Here is a 17,568-nt window from a genome sequence, read left to right as displayed (position 1 = left end):
CAGTGCCTTCTGCACCTCTGCACCTGTAGGTGGCGATTCCCTCTGCGTCTTTGGGAAGCAATTCCCTCTGCACCTCTGTTTCCCAGCTGTGTAAGCACTGTGAGCTGCACTTACAATCCCTGGTACCTGCACTGCCCTCTGACTTTCCCCAGGCACAGCCAAGCCCCCAGAACCCCTTCGGCTCGTACTGGTGTTAGGTCAGACATCCATTTTAAAAATAACACCAGCTTTGCACCTTTTCAAAAATCAAAAATTATTATATCCATTACCTGGAAAGGCAGAAAGCTTCCCCTTGGTGTCCAGCAACATCCCAGGTCCCTTCCTGTAGAGCTTTCTGCTGCCAGTGCCTCGCACATGGGGTTGTCCCATGCCAGAAGAAGGACTTTGCATTTGTCTCCATCAAATATCAGTGGGCTTCCGCCAACTCATTTTCCAGCCCTTCAGAGCTCTTGGAATGGCAGCCCTGACCTCCAGTGTATCCCTGCTCCTTGGTACAGCGTCTCCTACCTGCTGAGGGTTCAGGAGGCTCAGCCAGTGTGTGTTACCAGCCCTGTTTTGCGGGTCAAACACCTGCTCTTTTCCTCCACCTGCCTTGCCCAACTCAGTTTTATTTGTGATGCTGCATGTCCAGCTGTGAAACACCGTGGGTTTGGTGGCTGCACTGTAAAGGCCATCCAGTGCTCCGGCAGCGGGGGAACTTCAGAATGCGACACCCAACGCCTCTGCTCAGTCCTTCCGAGAGCAGCAGAGGCTGGGGACACGGGCGGCTGCACCCCGGGGGACAGAAGCCACAGATTGTGCCGCACGAAGGATAAAGCTCCGAGGTGGTGAGGAGGAGGAGCAGCAGATAGAACCGGGCTAATCCTGCCCGCTGCCTCCTCCCAGACCTTGTGGGCACAGCTGAGCCCCTCGTGCTGCCCGGCGCCGGAGCTGCGCCCGCCCGGCCGGGGAGCGAGGCTGCTGCCGCTGCCAGGTGAGGGCTGAGCCAGTCTCCAGTGCCACCTGCCGGCAAAGCGCCCCGGACACTGTCCTGCGCTGGGGCACGGACACCTGAGCAGCCCGGAGCTGGGGGGCCTGGACGCACGAGCAAACCCGGAGAGCTCAGGGGTGATGCTCCGTAAAATTCTGTCCATATCACACTCACCTCCCCAAGACCTCTTATCATCATCCTTTCCATCCAGACCCTTTCAAATCCCAGACTGCCCGAAAAATTCCTGAATGCCCCATGTCCACCCCCACGGGCTGGGCTGGGGGCTGCAGGCAACCTACCCACGTGGGTGCAATGCTGGGTTGTCACCTGCCCCGGGGCCAGGGGTGTCCTTGGGCTCCTCAGCTTTAATTCCTCTGGACATCCCTGGGTCCACAGCTCTGCCATTGATCAGGAGCAGTCTGGGAGGGCTCGCCTGTGCTCTGGGACGTGTCGGTTCTGTGCTGGGGTTTGGAGGCTGTAATGGGGGTGTCCTCCACACCCCATCATGGCATCCGGTTGCCCACGCTCACCCGCCCCACCTTGTCACAAGCTTTGACAATCTTCTGTGGGTGTTTCTGTCACCACCACCCCAAAAAAATGTCCAAGAGAGGTTTGTGTCCCCAGACCCTGCCACTGTCAGGACTCTCCAGTACAGCACCATCTCCAGCATCTCCCCACACACCACCAGTACCCAGTGGCCCACATTTTCCCACTATGTCATGTGTCCTGCCCCCTGCTAAAGGCTGAGCTGCTTCTTCATGCTTTCCTAACCCTGGGCTGGGACCCTTTGGGTGGCTCTGGAGGGAGATCCTCGGCCTGGTCTGCAGCAGGAACTGCATGGCTTGTCTGGCTCTGCTCACCAGCAATGACATGCTAATAATCCTGGGCTGCATCCAAGGGGGCAAGAACCAGTGCCCTGGGTATGTGAACATTATTTGGGAGGAAAAAGGTAAATCCAAGACAGAAAGAGACCAATAGTGCGAAGAGCTGTCATTTATTGTGCAAGAATGGCAGCAATGTGCTTCGAGCACCAGTTTGGGAGCAAAGAGTTTCCAGGGGAGTCCTCAGCTCTGCAGGGTCTGCAGAGGTGGGCTGCAGACACAGCTCAGTGGGCTAAGCCTCCGGGAAGATGAGGAAGCCAGAGAAGATGCTGTCGGACCCTTCCAGCCCCACCAGGGAGTTCTTCTCTGTTGGTTCCAGCCAGACAGACTCGTTCATGGCCATCTTGAGGACCACACCACCCGTGGTCACCTGGAAACTGCTGTGCACGAAGTCACAGAAGGTCACCACCTTGTCGCCCCTGCTGCCACCCCGGCCCTTTTTGATGTTGAGGCACAGGTTGCCCCGGGAGGTGACGTGGTAGGTGAAGTAGTAGATGCCGGGCACGCTGCAGGTGAAGCGGCCGTAGCGGTTCTCGTAGTGCCCGTTCTCGTTGGTGATGATGCGGTCGAAGCGGACGGGCTGCTCCCGGCGGGGGTAGGAGCTGATGCTCCTGGCAGCGGAGAACGCAGACTTGAAGGTGACCTTGTAGTCACCAGGCTCCCCCATGGGGCCAGGCGCTCCCCTGCTACCTGGGAAGCCAATTTGACCTGGGGGGCCCATGGGACCGAACTTCCCAGGATGCCCCGGTGGTCCCGGGTCTCCCTTCTCCCCTCTCTCTGCTCCACCCTGGCCAGGAGGTCCTAGGAAGGAGAAGGAAGAGTTGTTGTGGTCACAGCCAAGCCCCACTTGTCTGCAGAGGGACCACAGGCAAGGAAACCTGTGCTGGGTGTGGGTCAGTGGACACCCCTGCTGAACATGTGTGACAGACCTTGCTGTCATCCCCCTCCTTCCCCAGGTTCCTTGGGATGCTCCTTCACCCCCACCTGACCTCAAAGAATGGGTGCAAATGGGTTGCTTTCCCAGGACCATGTGCCTGGCACTCTTTCCCTGCTCTTGGCATTCACAAGACAATGTTTTACCCACCTGCAGCCTCTTCCTTACCTTGCTCACCCTTTGGGCCGTTCTCCCCATCCCTGCCATCGCTGCCAGGCTGTCCTGGCAATCCTGGAATGCCTGGGACGGTGCCGTAGGTCCTGCAGAGCGTGGCACTGGCAAGCTGCCCTCCAGCCAGGCAGATCAGCATGGCCCACATGGTCCACATCTGTGGGAGCACGGAATGGTGTTGGGGGACTTTCCTGGGTGATGGGAGGGCTGGGGAAGGCACTCTGTGCTGCTCTGAAAGATGGTGACTGCAAGCATGTCTGGGTAGTACCATCAGGGAGGGAAAACAAAGGACCATAACCCTTGGGCAAGGCAGGGCTTGTCAGTGTCTCGTCACTCTTAAATGCCCAGTTTACAAGTGCCCACAGCTTCAGCCATGCGAGTATTTGGGGTGGGTTATCTCAGAGATCTGATATCCAGCGTGGCCGTGCTGCTCCCCTGGGGGAGAAATTCCCCATCCCATCTCAGGACCACACTTGCAGGGTAAAATCTTTCCCCCACCAGAGCAGTTTCGTCATCTGCAAGGGAATGGCTCTTGCCTTCCACCAGCATGTCTGAGGGACAGCACTAGTCCTTAAAAATGGCAATGAGCCCCCAAACCTCCCTCCTCCATCCCACAGGCTCCCCCTGTGTCCTGTCCCACAGCTGCTCCATCCCAGAGGCATTTCTGTATCTAACAAGCCTTACTGGGACAGTCATCTGGGCTTCTTCCATCCCTGGGGACTCACCTTCTTCCTGCCCTCCCTGCCCAACTCCTTGCCCCAGATCCTTGTGTGGGTACATGTGGACAAGCACTGGGCATTTGGGGGCTGTGTCTGGACATCACATCACCCAGCCACAACTCCCCCACCTCAGGTGGATTTTCCCAGCTCTGAAGCTCTGGTGCCAGCAGGACAAAAGGTTGGTGAGTTGGATCCTCCAGCCACAGCTGCTCTGATTTGGGTGCAGCAGGTATAAGGACAGATCCACAGGCTCCCAGCCCAGGGCCATCGGAAGACAAGAGCTTCTCAGAGCAGGAGAGCACCCCCAGGGCACCTTTCAGACTGATGCACCTTTCAGTCCCTGATCACCCTTCTGGAACTCTGCCATCTCTACTTCTATGCTTTCCTTCTTCCAGGTGTAGCAGGAGGGGTCAGGGTCCCATCAGGTACCTCCACCACCCCCAGCCCAGCACCTCCACCCCCTGTTTCTCTTCTGCCCCAGGCCACAGGGAAATGCCAGCAATGCAGGTGACTGTCACCCTGCCGGAGCTGGGTTCCCCACGTGCTCCTGCCTGCGGGGGGAAGCTTGGGCTCAGTCTTGCTCTTACCTTGGGCTCCTTGTTGCTCGGGTGGGGAGATGGAGCAGGACACACCAGCGTCCTGCTCGGAAATGCCCGCGAGGAGAAGCAGAAGTTTTCTGCAAGGGTTATTGTGAAAGGATCTGGGACACATCCCCTTTTTATCTTTAGCTCCTGCCCTTTTTCTGTGGTGGTTTCATATCCTCCACGGATGCTGTTGTCAGCTGAGCAGAACAAGCCATTCCCAAATAGCACCCCGAGCCCCTCCAGCCACGGCTCTGCCCTGCAGCGTCCTGCTCAGGGGTGCTTGCTATGGGGAATGCTGTTGGGAGCTCCAGACGAGTTTGGGGTAACCCACCAGGGCTGCAGAATTGTGCATGCACTCAGCCAGCACCCCTCAGGCTGCTCCACACACTTCCAGCTCTGCAGGCCCAGGGGCTGCTGCAGGGTCTCAGCATCCATCACCTCAAGTCCCTGCTCCTGACTCTCCTGAATGGGAAATGATTTTACCCTGTGGGAAAAGCATTCCCAGTCCTGCTCTGGCTACTGCCTTGTGGAGGCGAAGCACAGGATGTTCAGAGAGGTGACCTCCTGTTCCACCCTGCAGTGTGTGACACCAGGAGAAATCCCTGTTGGGTTTTGGTGGGTTCTGCAGCCTCCACAACCATGAGCTTCTTTGGTCTGGCTCAGGAAGGCCAGAGTGCTTTTCCTGCCCCATCCTGGTAAGAACCCCGGGGACATCCCAGCCATGGTGCTGGGGTTTCCTTTGCAGTCTGTGCCCCCGTGGAGCTGGATTGCTTTGGAGGGAAGGGGAGTATCAGGGCCCTGCTTGGAGGAGTCTTGGTGCCCTCCTGGTAGGGGTGGTGTGGGGGCACGGGGACCATCCAGTTCCTGCAGCAGCCAGGGATCCCATCCCCCGTGCAAAGCCAGCTGTGGGTGGGGTGTGATGGTCTCTGATGCTGAGCACGGCCCAGCCGGTGAGGCTCAGGGACACGCTGATGCCACGCAGAAGGCCAGATGTCACATGCACGTGTGCACACCACAGAGAGGTAGGACATGGAGGAAACAACACACTGCACCAGGTGCACTGGGGAAGGTTTTATTGACACTTTCCACAGCCAGGTCATGGCAAAGGGGTTGCTGCAGCCTGTGCCAGGACACCTGGCTGAACCTGGGGCAGCCCAGGTGGGGAGGGGAGAAACGCAGAGAGACCACTGAGGTAACGTGGGATTATCAGGGGGGATGCACGTGGCAGTGCCAGCAGGACCAGGAGCTCGGCACCATCACTCTGGGCGCAGATGCATCCAGATGTGCCTGTTCCCCTTGTGCAGCAGCTACCAGTGCTCAGCCCCCAGACCTGGGGGGTGGGTCTGGCTGCTGGCATTGACCCCCTCCCTGCAGAGAAACTGGGAGCATCAGGAAGAGCCCAGCAGTGAGCAGTGTGTTCAGGGCAGGTAGAAGCAGTCGGGGTGCTGGGGTGGGCTCTGCTGATCCTCTAGTCCGGGAAGAGCAGGAACCCTGAGAAGATGCTGTCGGAGTTGGCGATGCCCACCATGCCGTTGTAGTCATTCACTCCCAGCCAGACCTCGTCCGCAGCAGCCAGGTGGAGCAGCGTCCCCCCCGAGCTGACCTGCATGGTGTTGGTCTTGTGGTCGCAGAAGCTGGCCATCCTCCTCTGGTTCTTGTGCAGGATGACGCAGAGGTTGGCTGTGTGGGAGCTGTGGAAGACGAAGTAGTAGACCCCGGGGAGCCTGCAGGTGAACTTGCCCGTGGTGGTGTCGTAGTCATGGTTGGTGTTGGTGATGACGGTGTTGAAAACCACGGGGACGTTCTTCAAGGGGTACTGGCTGGTCTGCCTCGTCACTGAGAATGCTGACTGGTGCTTCTGCTTGGAGCTGCCTGGCATTCCCGGGGGCCCGGCTATGCCCACAGTCCCAGGGATTCCCCTTGGACCAGGGGCCCCAGGGGGGCCAGGCTTGCCTGGAGGTCCAGGGAAGCCTGGTTCCCCTTTCATGCCCTTGGGCCCTAGCTGTGTAGAAGAAGCTGAGATACCTGTGGGGTGGTGAGGGGTGAAAAGGAGTCAGTGTCAATGGCAGGGTGTGGGGAGAGGCTTCTCTAGCCCCTTCCCTTGGGCAGGAGAGTGCTGTTGCCTCTCTCCACCTGACCACAGAGGATGCTCTCCACAGCCTGCAAACCAAGGCAGACCAGCCATGGAGGACTCAGTGTCCCCCTGGAGCAGCCCGTGTGGTTTCCCTTCTTGCTCACTCACCTGGCTCCCCTTTGGCTCCCTTCAGCCCATCCCGGCCATCCCTGCCTGGCACACCCGGCATGCCTGGCAGTCCTGGAGCTCCATAGCAGCTGTGAGGGTCTTTTGCAGTCACAGCAGAGCCCAGATTCAGGAGGAGGAGGGTGAGAGCCAGACAGAGCTGCTCCCAGAATCTCTTCTCCATTTTGCTGTTCTGTAGCACAGAAAGAAAAAGAAAGTTCTGGAGTGAGGGGCCAGGGCAGGGCGGCTTCCAGGACATGGAGAAAAGGAGACTGGATGCAGCAGGAACACCTGGCTGCCATGGGTGTGTCCTCAATGTCCCACCCATTCCCACTGCAGGGCAGTGGGGAGGTGGATATGTGGAGATGGGCCCAGGGCTCATCTCCAACCCCCGGGCAGCCCCTGATGGCACGGGGTGGTTGCACTTTCAGTCTGGATGGAGCCATGAGGTCTGTGGTACCCATGGCCAGCCCCAAGCCCATGGTCAGCCCCAAGCCCTCCGAGTCCAGTGTCCCCAAACCCTGGCGATGCACACGCCACTGCAGACCGTCACCCCGTGCTGCACCGAGGCTGGAGCTCCCGGCACACAGCTGATCTCCCTCCTCCTCCAGCAGCAGCCTCACTGTCCTGGCTCTGGCCATCAGGAGCAACCCTTCCATCAGCTGGTGCGTTCTGTCTCCATAACATGGAGCCTGTGTGCAGCCTGATGGTGCCTCTGTCTCCTTCCTCTCCTCCTCCTCCTCCTCCTCCTCCTCTCCCATCCACGTCCTCTTCCCACTCTCCCCCTCTCCAGCACCGTGCCATGCTGCTGGACCCCCAGTCCCACCCCCGAGACACAGGCCGTGCAGCACCTCTTACCTCTGCTGGGGACCAGGGCAGGGAATCCGTGCTGCTGGTCCCTCTGGCTGCGTGGTCACTGCCAGCACAGCGCGGTGGGGCGGCTCCCTGACACCCTCGCAGAGGAAGTCACAGAGTTAGGAAAGGGCAAAGGGCCCTTGGGAACACAGAACCCCCAGCTGTTCCCACCCAAATTTCACATCCTCCTGCCTGATGGTTTCTGCTGAGCCAGCGCTTTCTTGGCTGTCCAGCGAAACCTGTACTGGTGCCACTGCAACAGGAAGGGCTGGAAGGAGAGAGGTGGGACACGGCTCAAAGAGATGCAGCACAACCCCCCAAGCCACTGCCAGGAATAGCCCCTCCAAATCCCCTGCTTTGCCTCTAACTTCCCTTGTTTCTGAGCAGAAGGGCAGCTTGGGAGCAGAGCCTCAGGCCAACTCCAGCGGGATGGAGATGTCTGTGGCACGAATGGGCTGCTGCAAGGTCACCGCCTGGCTCTGATGGAAGATGCTGCACCCCTAAATGGGACTGGAGAATGTTTCCCCTTGAGAGGTTCTGATCTGCACCTTTCCCCATGCCCCACCAGCTCTGCTGGGTGCTGGACTCGGTGAGGCCCCGAGGTCCCTCACTGGGGTGTTGCTCCTCACAGGTGACCAAGCCTCCTCCTCGCTGTTCCAGGAATGGGGATATTTGAGTGCCCAGTGTTTGTGGAGCAGCTCCCCTGAGGAGCAGTCCCAGGGTATGGCATCTGATGTTTCCTGACCAGCCCAGCCTGCTGTACCTCCCTCTCATGTCACCCCAACAGCTCACAGCTGGTGGAACCTCACAGCTCCACCACCATCACGCCACAACCCCATCAGTGCCCCAATGTCCCTGTCCCTCCTTGCTGTAATGCCAGAGGACCACAGCTGCCTTTTGTCTTCTCGGGAGAGTTTGGGTGCCAGCATGGGACCATGTGGGTGAGGTGCAGCATCTGCTGCCTGTGTTTTCCCCTGTAGGACAGCTGCCCTGGGCTCGGCAGAGAAGGACACACATAGCCCTGTCCCAGAGGTTTCTTATTCCTCCCTGGAAGTGTCAGCTCTGATTGGACACTCCATTCCCTCCTGTCCTTCTGCCTTTGAAGGACAAGCTGGAATCATTTCTCTCCCTGGGAAGCTTGGGAAGGGGTCCAGGATATTGATGGTTTGGGGAAGATGCATGAGTAGAAAAGAAAACCCAAGGAGCAGTGGTAGAAGAAGCGTTTATTTATACTGATGGGGAGGATGTGACAGGACGTGTTCTGGTGCCAGGAAGGCTTTTGCAGTGGTTAGTGGGACAGAAGCAGTGGCAGGCAGTGATTTTCCCACTCAGGATCAAAGACCCACAGCTGATGACAGCTGGGAGTGGAGCTTGAGTGCCCAGGAGGAGAAAGGGATGAGAGTCCACAGCCTCCAGGACAGTGCGGGCAGGCTCAGCGTGGTGGTGACTGCTGCAGTGGTGACCCACAGCTTGGCCAGTTGTGACATTGGCGGAAGCACAGGACACATCAATTTGGGACCATCCCCATGTGCTGTGGCACTAAAGCATCCCACATACCCACAGGGGAGCAGCCAGGCAGGCAGACACCCCACAATGCTGTGGGAGTCCCTCAGGCTGTCTCTGGGGACACCAGGAACCCGCTGAAGACGCTGTCGGCCTCAGAGCCGCTGTAAATGGAGCTGCCCCGGGCAGGGTCGGTGGTCAGGGACACCTGGTCACCTGCGGCCAGGCTGAGCACGCTGCTGCCCGAGTTCACCTGCAGGATGCCGTGGCTGTTGTTGTCGCAGAAGCTGACCACGCGCAGCCTGTTCTTGGTGATGCTCAGACACAGGTCGCCGCTGGACACCACCTGGTAGGCGAAGTAGTAGAGCCCGGGAATGCTGCAGGTGAACTTCCCGGTCTGGGGACTGTAGGAGTTCTCCTGGTTGGTGATGATCCTGTCAAACACCACCGTCGTGCCTGCGCGCGGGGGTGACAACCTGGAGGCGGAGAAGGCAGGACGCGGGTGCTCCAAAATATCACCAGCTATCCCTTTTTGTCCCGGCATCCCTGGCAGCCCTGGCACTCCCTTAGGGCCGGGTAGGCCAGGTATGCCAACCAGGCCTGGGAAGCCAGGAGGCCCTGGTTCGCCTGCATCCCCTTTGGGTCCCTTGGTGCCTGTGCCTGACGCTGGTCTCCCTGGGGACAAGTGGGGAGGAGATGGAGTTCATGCACATCTGGCATCTCCTGAGCTGCTCCCACAGCCCAGGATGCTCCTGTAAGAGGCTCCCAGGCCCCCTGCACCCAACATCCCTGGCTTCCTCTTACCTGGCTCTCCCACATCACCCTTCTGCCCTGGCCTCCCATCACGGCCAGGGGCTCCAGGGGAGCCATTCTTGCCATCCGGTGCCTTACACACTCCATCCTCCAGCAGGGCCATGCCCAGCACTGCTGCCAGGGTGCTGGCTGCCAGCAATAATCCGGGTTGCATCCTGCCTCCTGCAGCACAGGGATGAATTGGGGATGGAGGCAAACACACAGATGAACCTTAGTCACAGATATGCAGGTGCCTTCATCAGATGCATGCACAGATCTACTGCATTGTCCAGTATGGGTAAGCAGACACCTCATGCAGTGGTGGAAATAACTTCCTGGAAGGGTTTTGAGACTGTTTCCTCATGTGATCTGAAATCACTGATGTCACTGAAAACCTCTGGCATGCCCATGGCAGAGCTGTGGGATTGAAAAGCCCAGGATGTGGAGCATGACACAAACCCTTTGCTACATGTCCTGGGCATGGGTGGGGGCACCTGATATGCCTGTAGAGGAAGTTTATTCCTGTCTTGGGGCAGAAGCACTGCTGTGGGGGGCAGTGGTCCCATGGGATAGAGAGCACAAGGGAGGAAAGGATGCAAAGACACACGACAGGGATAAACAGGAAAGGGCAAAACAGCAAATGGGATCTGAACCTCCAACATGCAGAGCTGGGAGAGAGGACACCGACCTATCCCAGAACCTGAGGTTCTCAGCCTGGTACAAGCCTGCAGAGCCCAGTGATGTCCACAACCACACAGAGCAAGGACAGATTACTGCAGCTCCCTCTCTTCTCCCCTGCCATCATCTTCTCCCTGTTTTCCTACTTTGAACCTTTGTGGAGGGGGCAGTGAAGAAAGAAGGAGGACAGGGAGCAAGGACTGGAAAGTGGTGGCAGGAGAGGAGAGTGTCCCCAGCTGTTAGTGGCGACTTACCTCGGTGCAGGGGCTGAAGACAGAGCAGTGTGAGCAGCAGCTCGGTTTGCTGGAAGCTCTTCTCTGGGAGTAGGGAGGAAGAGAAGAGGGGTGGGAAGGATGAACTTGCATGCGCTGTGATTTGCCTGGTTGGAGAAGGGATGTAATGCGTTTCACTTTCTCTCTACAGGAAAGAAACTTGTTCCCCTTTCCACGCCTGACTCTGGCTTTACTGGAAACAGCCTGGTCAGCAAGAGTGCAGGACTGCTGGGTGCCCAGCCTGGCCCAGCAGCACAGTCCCCACAGCTGGTGGTGACTGGGCACAAAGCAACATGACTTCAGGACACCCACGGGCTGCTGAGATGGCAGGAGGGGACAGGGGTGGGAGCACCAGGTGTCACAGCCACCCAAGGGATACTTGGGGCAGCCCAGGGATCACCCTTGGAGGTTTCTGCTCTGCCTGATGGGTGGTGTGTGTCTGTCACTGGTACCCAGCTTTGTCATGGTGCTGCTGGGTGCTGACCCCTCCAGGTGCCCACCTTGGCACTGCACTCTGATGGAGCAGGGTCCAGCAAAGGGATCATCAGTGCCTGTGTGGTTCAGCTGGGCCTTGATTATTTAGGTTGGATATCAGGGAAAAGTTCTTCCTCCAGAGGGTGCTGGGCACTGCCCAGGCTCCCCAGGGAATGGGCACAGCCCCGAGGCTGCCAGAGCTCCAGGAGTGTTTGGACAATGCTCTGAGGCACAGGATGGGACTGCTGGGGTGTCTGTGCAGGGCCAGGAGTGGGACGGATGATCCCTGGGGGTTTCTTCCAACTCAGGATAGTCCATGGTCCAATGATCTCCTTCCCGCTGCCCTGCTTCAGGGCTTTGGGGACCTGGTGTCTGTAGTAGAGTGGGAAAAGATGAGGGTGTCTGGCACTGACGATGCTCTCAGTCCCCTTTGGGTGACTGTGCCTTGCACCAGCCAGATCTGGGCAACCCCAGGAGCTGTGTGTGGCCTCGAGATCTGCCAAGTGAAACACCAGCACCTCCTATCGCTGAGTGCAGGGAGTGGGTCCAGGGGTGCACATTCAGCTCTGCTAAAAAAGAGCCCCAAAACGCCACCAGTCCCCAAACCCCATCACATCAGGGACGGGAGGTGCCACAGTGACTCCAGCAGGTGGACATCCTTGGGACCCTGGGGACCAGCCAGGTCACCCCATGGGGGACACAGTGGGCAGTGAGGAGGAGCCTTCTCATCCATATCCCCTGGAGTGTCCTTTCAGGAGTCGTGTGACAGCTGCCCCGACCTTCATGAGGAAGAGGCCCCAGAGCTGGAGCTAGGGCTCAGGGGAGGATATCCAAGGAAAGAGGGCAGTAAGCAGGCCTGAGATTAGGGTGACTCCAAAATCAAGGGGGGGTTGGCAAACCCCCTATCCCTCCTGCCTTCTGCTTCCTGCATTCCCAAGGCAGGTGTTGCATCCTCAAGGCAGGTGTTGCATCATTTCCAAAACAGCTGAAAAAGGCGATGACCAAAACTCAGTCCAGAGACCTTTGCCAACAGAGATCTGTCACTCGGTCTTTAATTCATTGACTAGATGCTCGCTTAATGCAATATATTACAAATTTTTAATCAAAATGTCACCCCATAATAAATCAGATGCCCAGAAGAAATGTGATTTTATTTTATCAGCAGAGTACCCCTATCAACCTGACCTGTAACCGTGTCAAGACAAGATGACAGGTGAGTTTAAAGAACCTACCTTCCACCAAACGGTGCTTCTGGACAGTAATTGTATTTCTATCCTATTGCCCTTTCTTAATATACAGCTCAAACAAGACCACTCCATCATTTCATCCAGCATTGACTGATGGCTGTGTCCTCATGCTCTGTGTCCTTTGTCTTCTGCTGTCCCCTTAACCCCATTATAAATGCTGAATTACAGGGGCTGGCTGGGGGTTTCCAGCATCTCCTGGAAGCTGGTGTTGGCCTGGGTGTTCCCTCCTCCAGGTCTGTGAGATTTCTGAGAAGTGTTTATCCCCACTCACTTAACTTCCAGAGTTGCTGCGGTCAAGCCAAGCTTTCCTCTCCCATCCTCTGAGCACGTCCTCCTCCTCTGGATCTGCAGCTGGGACATCCCAGACTGGTTTGGGTTAGAAGGGACCTTAAAGCTCTTCTTGTTCCACCCCTGCCACGGGCAGGGACACTTTCCACGTCCAGCCTGGCCTTGGACACTTCCAGGGATGGGGCAGACACAGCTTCTCTGGGCCACCTGCGTCAGGGCCCTCCCCGCTCACAGGGAAGGATTTGTCCCCACCATCCCCTCTGACCCTGCCCTCCGGCAGTGGGAAGCCACTTCCAGTGACAGCCGTGGCTCCAGAGGTGCCGGCTGCAGGGAGCCAGGCACGAGCACCGCACGGCGCCATCCCGGAGGCTTCTGCAGACCGCAGCTGCCGGCACCAACACGTCCCCGTGCCGGCACCAACACGTCCCCGTGCCGGCACCAACACGTCCCCGCGCCGGCACCAACACGTCCCCGTGCCGGCACAAACACGTCCCCGTGCCGGCACCAACACGTCCCCGCGCCGGCACCGGCGGTCCCGCCCCGGGCAGCGCCGGCAGCGGGCAGCGAACGCGCCGCGAGATGGCGCTGCTGCCTCAGCAGCGCGGTGCCCCCCGCTCTGCGCTGGGAGCGCGGGCTCGGGGTGACCCCGCCGTCCCCGGGGCCGCGGCGTGTCCAGCTGCCCACTCGGACACCTTGTGCCGGCACCCTGCACGTGAGAGCCGGGACAGCCCATCTCCCCAGCGGCCCCAAACACCCCCTCCCCAGGCTGGGGCAGTTCGGCCCTCCCTGAGACTGCGGGACAAGAGGGGTTCGCTCGGCGAGGACCAGGCCGTACAGCCCTGCCGGGTTCTCCCTGTGGGGCAGGTCCAGAAGCCCTCCAGCAGCACCGCGGGCAGGCTGAGCATGGAGCAGGAGCTGGGACAATGCAGGGGACCCCCAGATGGCATGGAGTGGGGCCAGGCACAATGCAGAGGTTACCTGGAATAGCCAGAGGATGTAGATGCTCTGCGGAGCCCCAGGTGTCACAAAATCATCCCCAAAGAGGACGATGCCTTGGTATTTGGGGAACCCGAGCACTCAGGTGAGCATCCACATGATTTAGGGCACCTGTTATGGCCTCTTGGCTCTGCTGCACACCCAGGAACTCTGCTCCAGATGACTTTTACCCCAAGCACCCCTCCTCCTTTCAGCATGGGCCATGGGGCAGCTCCTTCACCTCTGGCTGCCCTCCCAGCTTGGGGTGCCAGGTGAGACGGGACAGTGCCCTCCCAGCCCTGCAGCCCTTCATGGAAAGGAAGCAACCCCTGCAGCCTCCCACGTCCCCAGTGCCTGCAGGCACACACGAGCTGCTGACAGCAGACAACGGGGAGAGATGCTGCTGCACTTCCTTCCCTGCTGGGGATCCCTGGGGTGCCGAGCCTGACAGGCAGGAGCTGCCAGAGGAGGATAAATCAGACAGCTGGCACTTACCTGTCACTGAACGGGAGGCAGTGATGGAGATCGGCGGTGCTGGCAGGTACCACACACCCCTCTGCTGCCAGTCACCAGCATCCCAGTCAGCCACCTGCACCCACTGGGAGGTGAGGACAGCTCACAGCATCCACCCTTCTGCAGCCACTGGTGGCTTAATGGTGCCTGAATAACCACCCAGATGGATGTTGCAGCTGTTGAGCTGGGCTGTCCCAAATAGAATCAGGGAATCACGGAAGCATAAAGTTTGGAAAAGCCCTCTAAGGTCCTGGAGTCCAAACATTAACCCACCACTGCGAGGTCCATCACTGAACCATGCCCCCAAAGTGCCACATCCACATGTCCCTTAAATCCCTCCAGGGAGGTGACACCACCACTGCCTGGGGCAGCCTGTGCCAGTGCCTGACAGCCCTTTCAGTGAAGGAATTTTCCCTAATATCCAATCTAAACCTCCCCTGGCACAACTTGAGGCTTTTTCCTCTTGTCCTGTCACTTGTTCTGTGGGAAAAGAAACTCACCCCCACCTGGATCCATCCTCCTGTCAGGGTCTTGTGGAGAAAGATGGTGCCCTGGAAGGATTTAGTGAGATGTCAGGTGAAAACCGGGCTGCAAAGCCACTTGCCACACTGTGTAACACTGGGTGGCACACTGCCACACGCCTGAAACGCTTTAATTGCTGTCCCAGGGGATGTGTTCCTATGACGGATGCTTGCACAGAGCAGGTGTGAGGAATAAACACAGGTATGTGGTTTAAGAGCCAGGATTTCAGGCTCCAGCCCTTGCTGGCTGTCTCCTGTCATTGATGCACATCTCTGATGGCTCATGGGACGAGAGGAGATAGATGAGTGCTGAGCAGCCCTGGGCAATGCTGGGAAAGCTTGTCCCATCCCTCTTTCTCTTGTTCCCTGTTAAGGATGTCAGGGCTTGTCATTATTCGACATCTATTGGTTAATTTGGCTGATTGTTCCCCATTCTTTAATGTATCCGTTATTTATTTATTCTCTGGTGTAACAAGCAGTTCCAGATTGATCACTTTGGCATGTAAATGAGCTGCTCTAGTGCTTGTCACTGAAATTTGTAGATTGGGGGAGTTTGCAATCAAACACAGCCGGAATCTAAATTACAGCATTTCAGGCAATAATAGCAGGGAGAAGACAGGAAGGATGTGCCATAAATAAGATGGTATCAGAGCAGGGTGCCCCGAGCTGTGCTGACAACACGCCTGGAGCCCCAGGGCGAGCAGCAGGAGTCCCTGCCCTGCACATCCGAGCTGTCCTGGCAGGGCTGGCTCATTCCACAGGGGAGAAGGGCAAACAAAGGAAGCAAAAGGCTTTTGGGAATGGTAGGGCCTGGCTGGGAACCAAGGGCTGCTCACATTGGTCTGTGAAGAGCCAGAAAGTGTTCACAGGACTACGGGCTGAAGGGAGCCTCTGGACTCTTGCATAGGATACCGATTTGATTGCCACCATGGATCATGTTTGGCGTCTTCCCACCCCCATCAAAAGTCAGTGGATGCATCCAGGATGAGATTCTGTCCTTCCCAAGGACAGAGATCCCCATCATTCCAGTGACCTGTCTTGGAGCTGGACCACACTCAGGTGAAGAAACATTTCCTGATGTCCATCCCAAATCTGTGAAGGTCCCTTGTGTGCCCACCATCCCTAGTTATGTCATTTGGCATCACTGAGATGTGTTTAGCTCTCTTTCCTTGCAATTGCTCCCAAGCAGCTGCAGCAGAGATCACCCTCCCCTTCCCCTGGCTGACAGTGAGGTGGCCTCCCCACTGCTGATCATAAGGATGAACAATTTCCCTTGCCTTGGCCACAATCCCCCCGATGCAGCAGTTTGGCTCATCTGTGCTCTGTTCACATTCAGCCTGGTGTTCACCCCAGCCCTTCCCTACTCCAGCAGTGAGTCCTGAGCCTGTTCGCCTGTTGCGATGAGGAGCGAAGCAGATTCCCCAGGCAGGTGCAAAGGAGAGCCGCTTTATTGCAAAAACGCGGCCTTTTTAAGCACTTAGCCGGTTATCTGTTTACATAGCTTTAAAGCACAACAAACATAACTCAACCAACCACCACGATGTGAGCACACGATGGTCACACAGCGTGTTTTTCTACCCTTAATTCTGCTGTGTCTCTTTCCCACAGTCCTTTTCTACTTAGCCGAAGTAACAGACCTGAACCATGATTTTACAAAGGCAACAAGGCCTTCATGCAACATTCACCCCTTGAGGAGAGTCCATGGTATCTCCTAAACACCCCTAAAGACTTAAAAATAACTTGAAGTGCCATTTTTACAAGGCAACAACAACAACAAAAAAATCCCAGTTCTTGTCCTTCCTTTCCCTCTTGGCTTTGTGAGGAAAAATAATCCACAAACACCAGAGGTTTATGTCCAAAAAGGAGACAGAGGAGTCCCGTTACTTTATCGAATAAAGGGGGAGGCCACGGCACATTCCCCTGGCATCTCTCAAATTGTTAGAGGATGCAGCCTCCTTTTTATCCTAATTTCCCAGCCGCATTTCCCTCTCCCTTTCCCCATTGGCTGAGGTACTTGAGAGGTACAGACTTCCCAAAATGCCTAATACCTAAGACTCCCTTCTAATGTATAACCCCCCCTTTATTTTAATTCTTATGGAATTTATGGTTCTTCCCATTGTTTCTTTCATCTCTCAATATCCAGTTTCATTTATCAGCAGACCTGTAGTTTATCTGTAAAGAGAAATCTCTTTCTTTCCATTCATCAATCAGTGGAATCCTTCCCATTGTTTCTTTTATCTCTCAGTGCTAGTTTTATCTACCAGCAGGCCCACAGCTTGTTTGTAAAGACAAGTCCCTCATTCCTTTCAGCTTTATGCTACAGCTTCAGGAGATGAGGCTCTGAGAGACATCCTGGACATGGTGGGATTCCCTTCAAATCCCATGTGATGGCCACACTGGAGGGGAGGCACAGGGTGTCCCTCTCTGGGCTGTGTGTTTTGGTGCCTCAGTTCTGGTTCTGTGGGGTTTGCACTCTTTGGGGCCATTAGGCCATGGCAAGACCATCAGGAAGGGATGTTCTCATCCCAATGGATTGGGAACCATCAGGCACTGGTTTGTAGCAATGTTGTGCTTCCCCACTGGGCTGGGATGACCAGCACAGATTCTTCCTGCACCCTGTGCCCAGACAGATCCTGACAGCTACTGGAGCATCGTGCCCCCTTCCCAGACTTATCTCCATGCCATAACTTGCTTTCCCTGACATCAGGCCTTGAAAATGGAGTGGAAGTTTCCTGCAGGCAAGCATCAGTGTTAACTGGGTCACGGCAGCTGGAGGTCTGTGCTGGCTGCAGCCGATTACACCTCATTTCTGTTAAAACTCACTTTCCACAGTGGCTGTTCTGGGAACTCAGCTTCCCTCTACCTGACCTTGGCTGCCGGATCGATGTGAGCTCCCAGGCTCACTTCTCACGGCTGCCCAATTTGGAGGGAGGCCGATTGCTGCTCCTGAGG

General features: G+C 57.0%; 3 protein-coding genes across 3 annotated transcripts; all 3 read right to left on the bottom strand.

Annotated features, from left to right (window-relative positions):
* Nucleotides 1–1,948: 1,948 nt before the first annotated feature.
* C1QB (complement C1q B chain) lies at nucleotides 1,949–4,371 on the bottom strand. The gene is made up of 3 exons (XM_042015849.1): nucleotides 4,263–4,371; nucleotides 2,954–3,113; nucleotides 1,949–2,652 (listed from the first exon to the last, which is right to left on the bottom strand). Exons 2-3 carry the CDS (start codon nucleotides 3,111–3,113, stop codon nucleotides 2,084–2,086), a joined length of 729 nt encoding a protein of 242 aa, XP_041871783.1. The 5' UTR covers nucleotides 4,263–4,371; the 3' UTR covers nucleotides 1,949–2,083.
* Nucleotides 4,372–5,315: 944 nt separating this feature from the next.
* Nucleotides 5,316–7,464, bottom strand: C1QC (complement C1q C chain). The gene is made up of 3 exons (XM_042015847.1): nucleotides 7,357–7,464; nucleotides 6,502–6,691; nucleotides 5,316–6,284 (listed from the first exon to the last, which is right to left on the bottom strand). The coding sequence occupies exons 2-3, from the start codon at nucleotides 6,680–6,682 to the stop codon at nucleotides 5,728–5,730; spliced, it is 738 nt and encodes a 245-aa protein (XP_041871781.1). The 5' UTR covers nucleotides 6,683–6,691; nucleotides 7,357–7,464; the 3' UTR covers nucleotides 5,316–5,727.
* A 1,094-nt stretch (nucleotides 7,465–8,558) lies between these two features.
* Nucleotides 8,559–10,701, bottom strand: C1QA (complement C1q A chain). The gene is made up of 3 exons (XM_042015848.1): nucleotides 10,581–10,701; nucleotides 9,661–9,831; nucleotides 8,559–9,531 (listed from the first exon to the last, which is right to left on the bottom strand). Exons 2-3 carry the CDS (start codon nucleotides 9,821–9,823, stop codon nucleotides 8,963–8,965), a joined length of 732 nt encoding a protein of 243 aa, XP_041871782.1. The 5' UTR covers nucleotides 9,824–9,831; nucleotides 10,581–10,701; the 3' UTR covers nucleotides 8,559–8,962.
* Between the last annotated feature and the right edge of the window lie 6,867 nt (nucleotides 10,702–17,568).

Source organism: Corvus kubaryi, unplaced genomic scaffold (genome assembly GCF_017639235.1).
Source record: "Corvus kubaryi isolate FWS band 111438036 unplaced genomic scaffold, C.kubaryi_AGA036_p1.0 split3-37344, whole genome shotgun sequence".
NCBI classification, from domain to species: Eukaryota; Metazoa; Chordata; class Aves; order Passeriformes; family Corvidae; genus Corvus; species Corvus kubaryi.
The sequence above is the reverse complement of the archived record's forward strand: the minus strand, read 5'-3'. Positions and strand labels throughout refer to the sequence as shown.

What these genes read in the sequence shown, in the direction of transcription:
- C1QA (XM_042015848.1), bottom strand. Translation starts at nt 9,823, where the DNA reads ATGCAACCCGGATTATTGCTGGCAGCCAGCACCCTGGCAGCAGTGCTG. An exon ending in GGGTGATGTGGGAGAGCCAG is followed by an intron (nt 9,532 to 9,660) that starts GTAAGAGGAAGC and finishes ACTTGTCCCCAG; the next exon opens with GGAGACCAGCGTCAGGCACA.
- C1QB (XM_042015849.1), bottom strand. Translation starts at nt 3,113, where the DNA reads ATGTGGACCATGTGGGCCATGCTGATCTGCCTGGCTGGAGGGCAGCTT. An exon ending in CGGCCCAAAGGGTGAGCAAG is followed by an intron (nt 2,653 to 2,953) that starts GTAAGGAAGAGG and finishes TCTCCTTCCTAG; the next exon opens with GACCTCCTGGCCAGGGTGGA.
- C1QC (XM_042015847.1), bottom strand. Translation starts at nt 6,682, where the DNA reads ATGGAGAAGAGATTCTGGGAGCAGCTCTGTCTGGCTCTCACCCTCCTC. An exon ending in GGGAGCCAAAGGGGAGCCAG is followed by an intron (nt 6,285 to 6,501) that starts GTGAGTGAGCAA and finishes ACCACCCCACAG; the next exon opens with GTATCTCAGCTTCTTCTACA.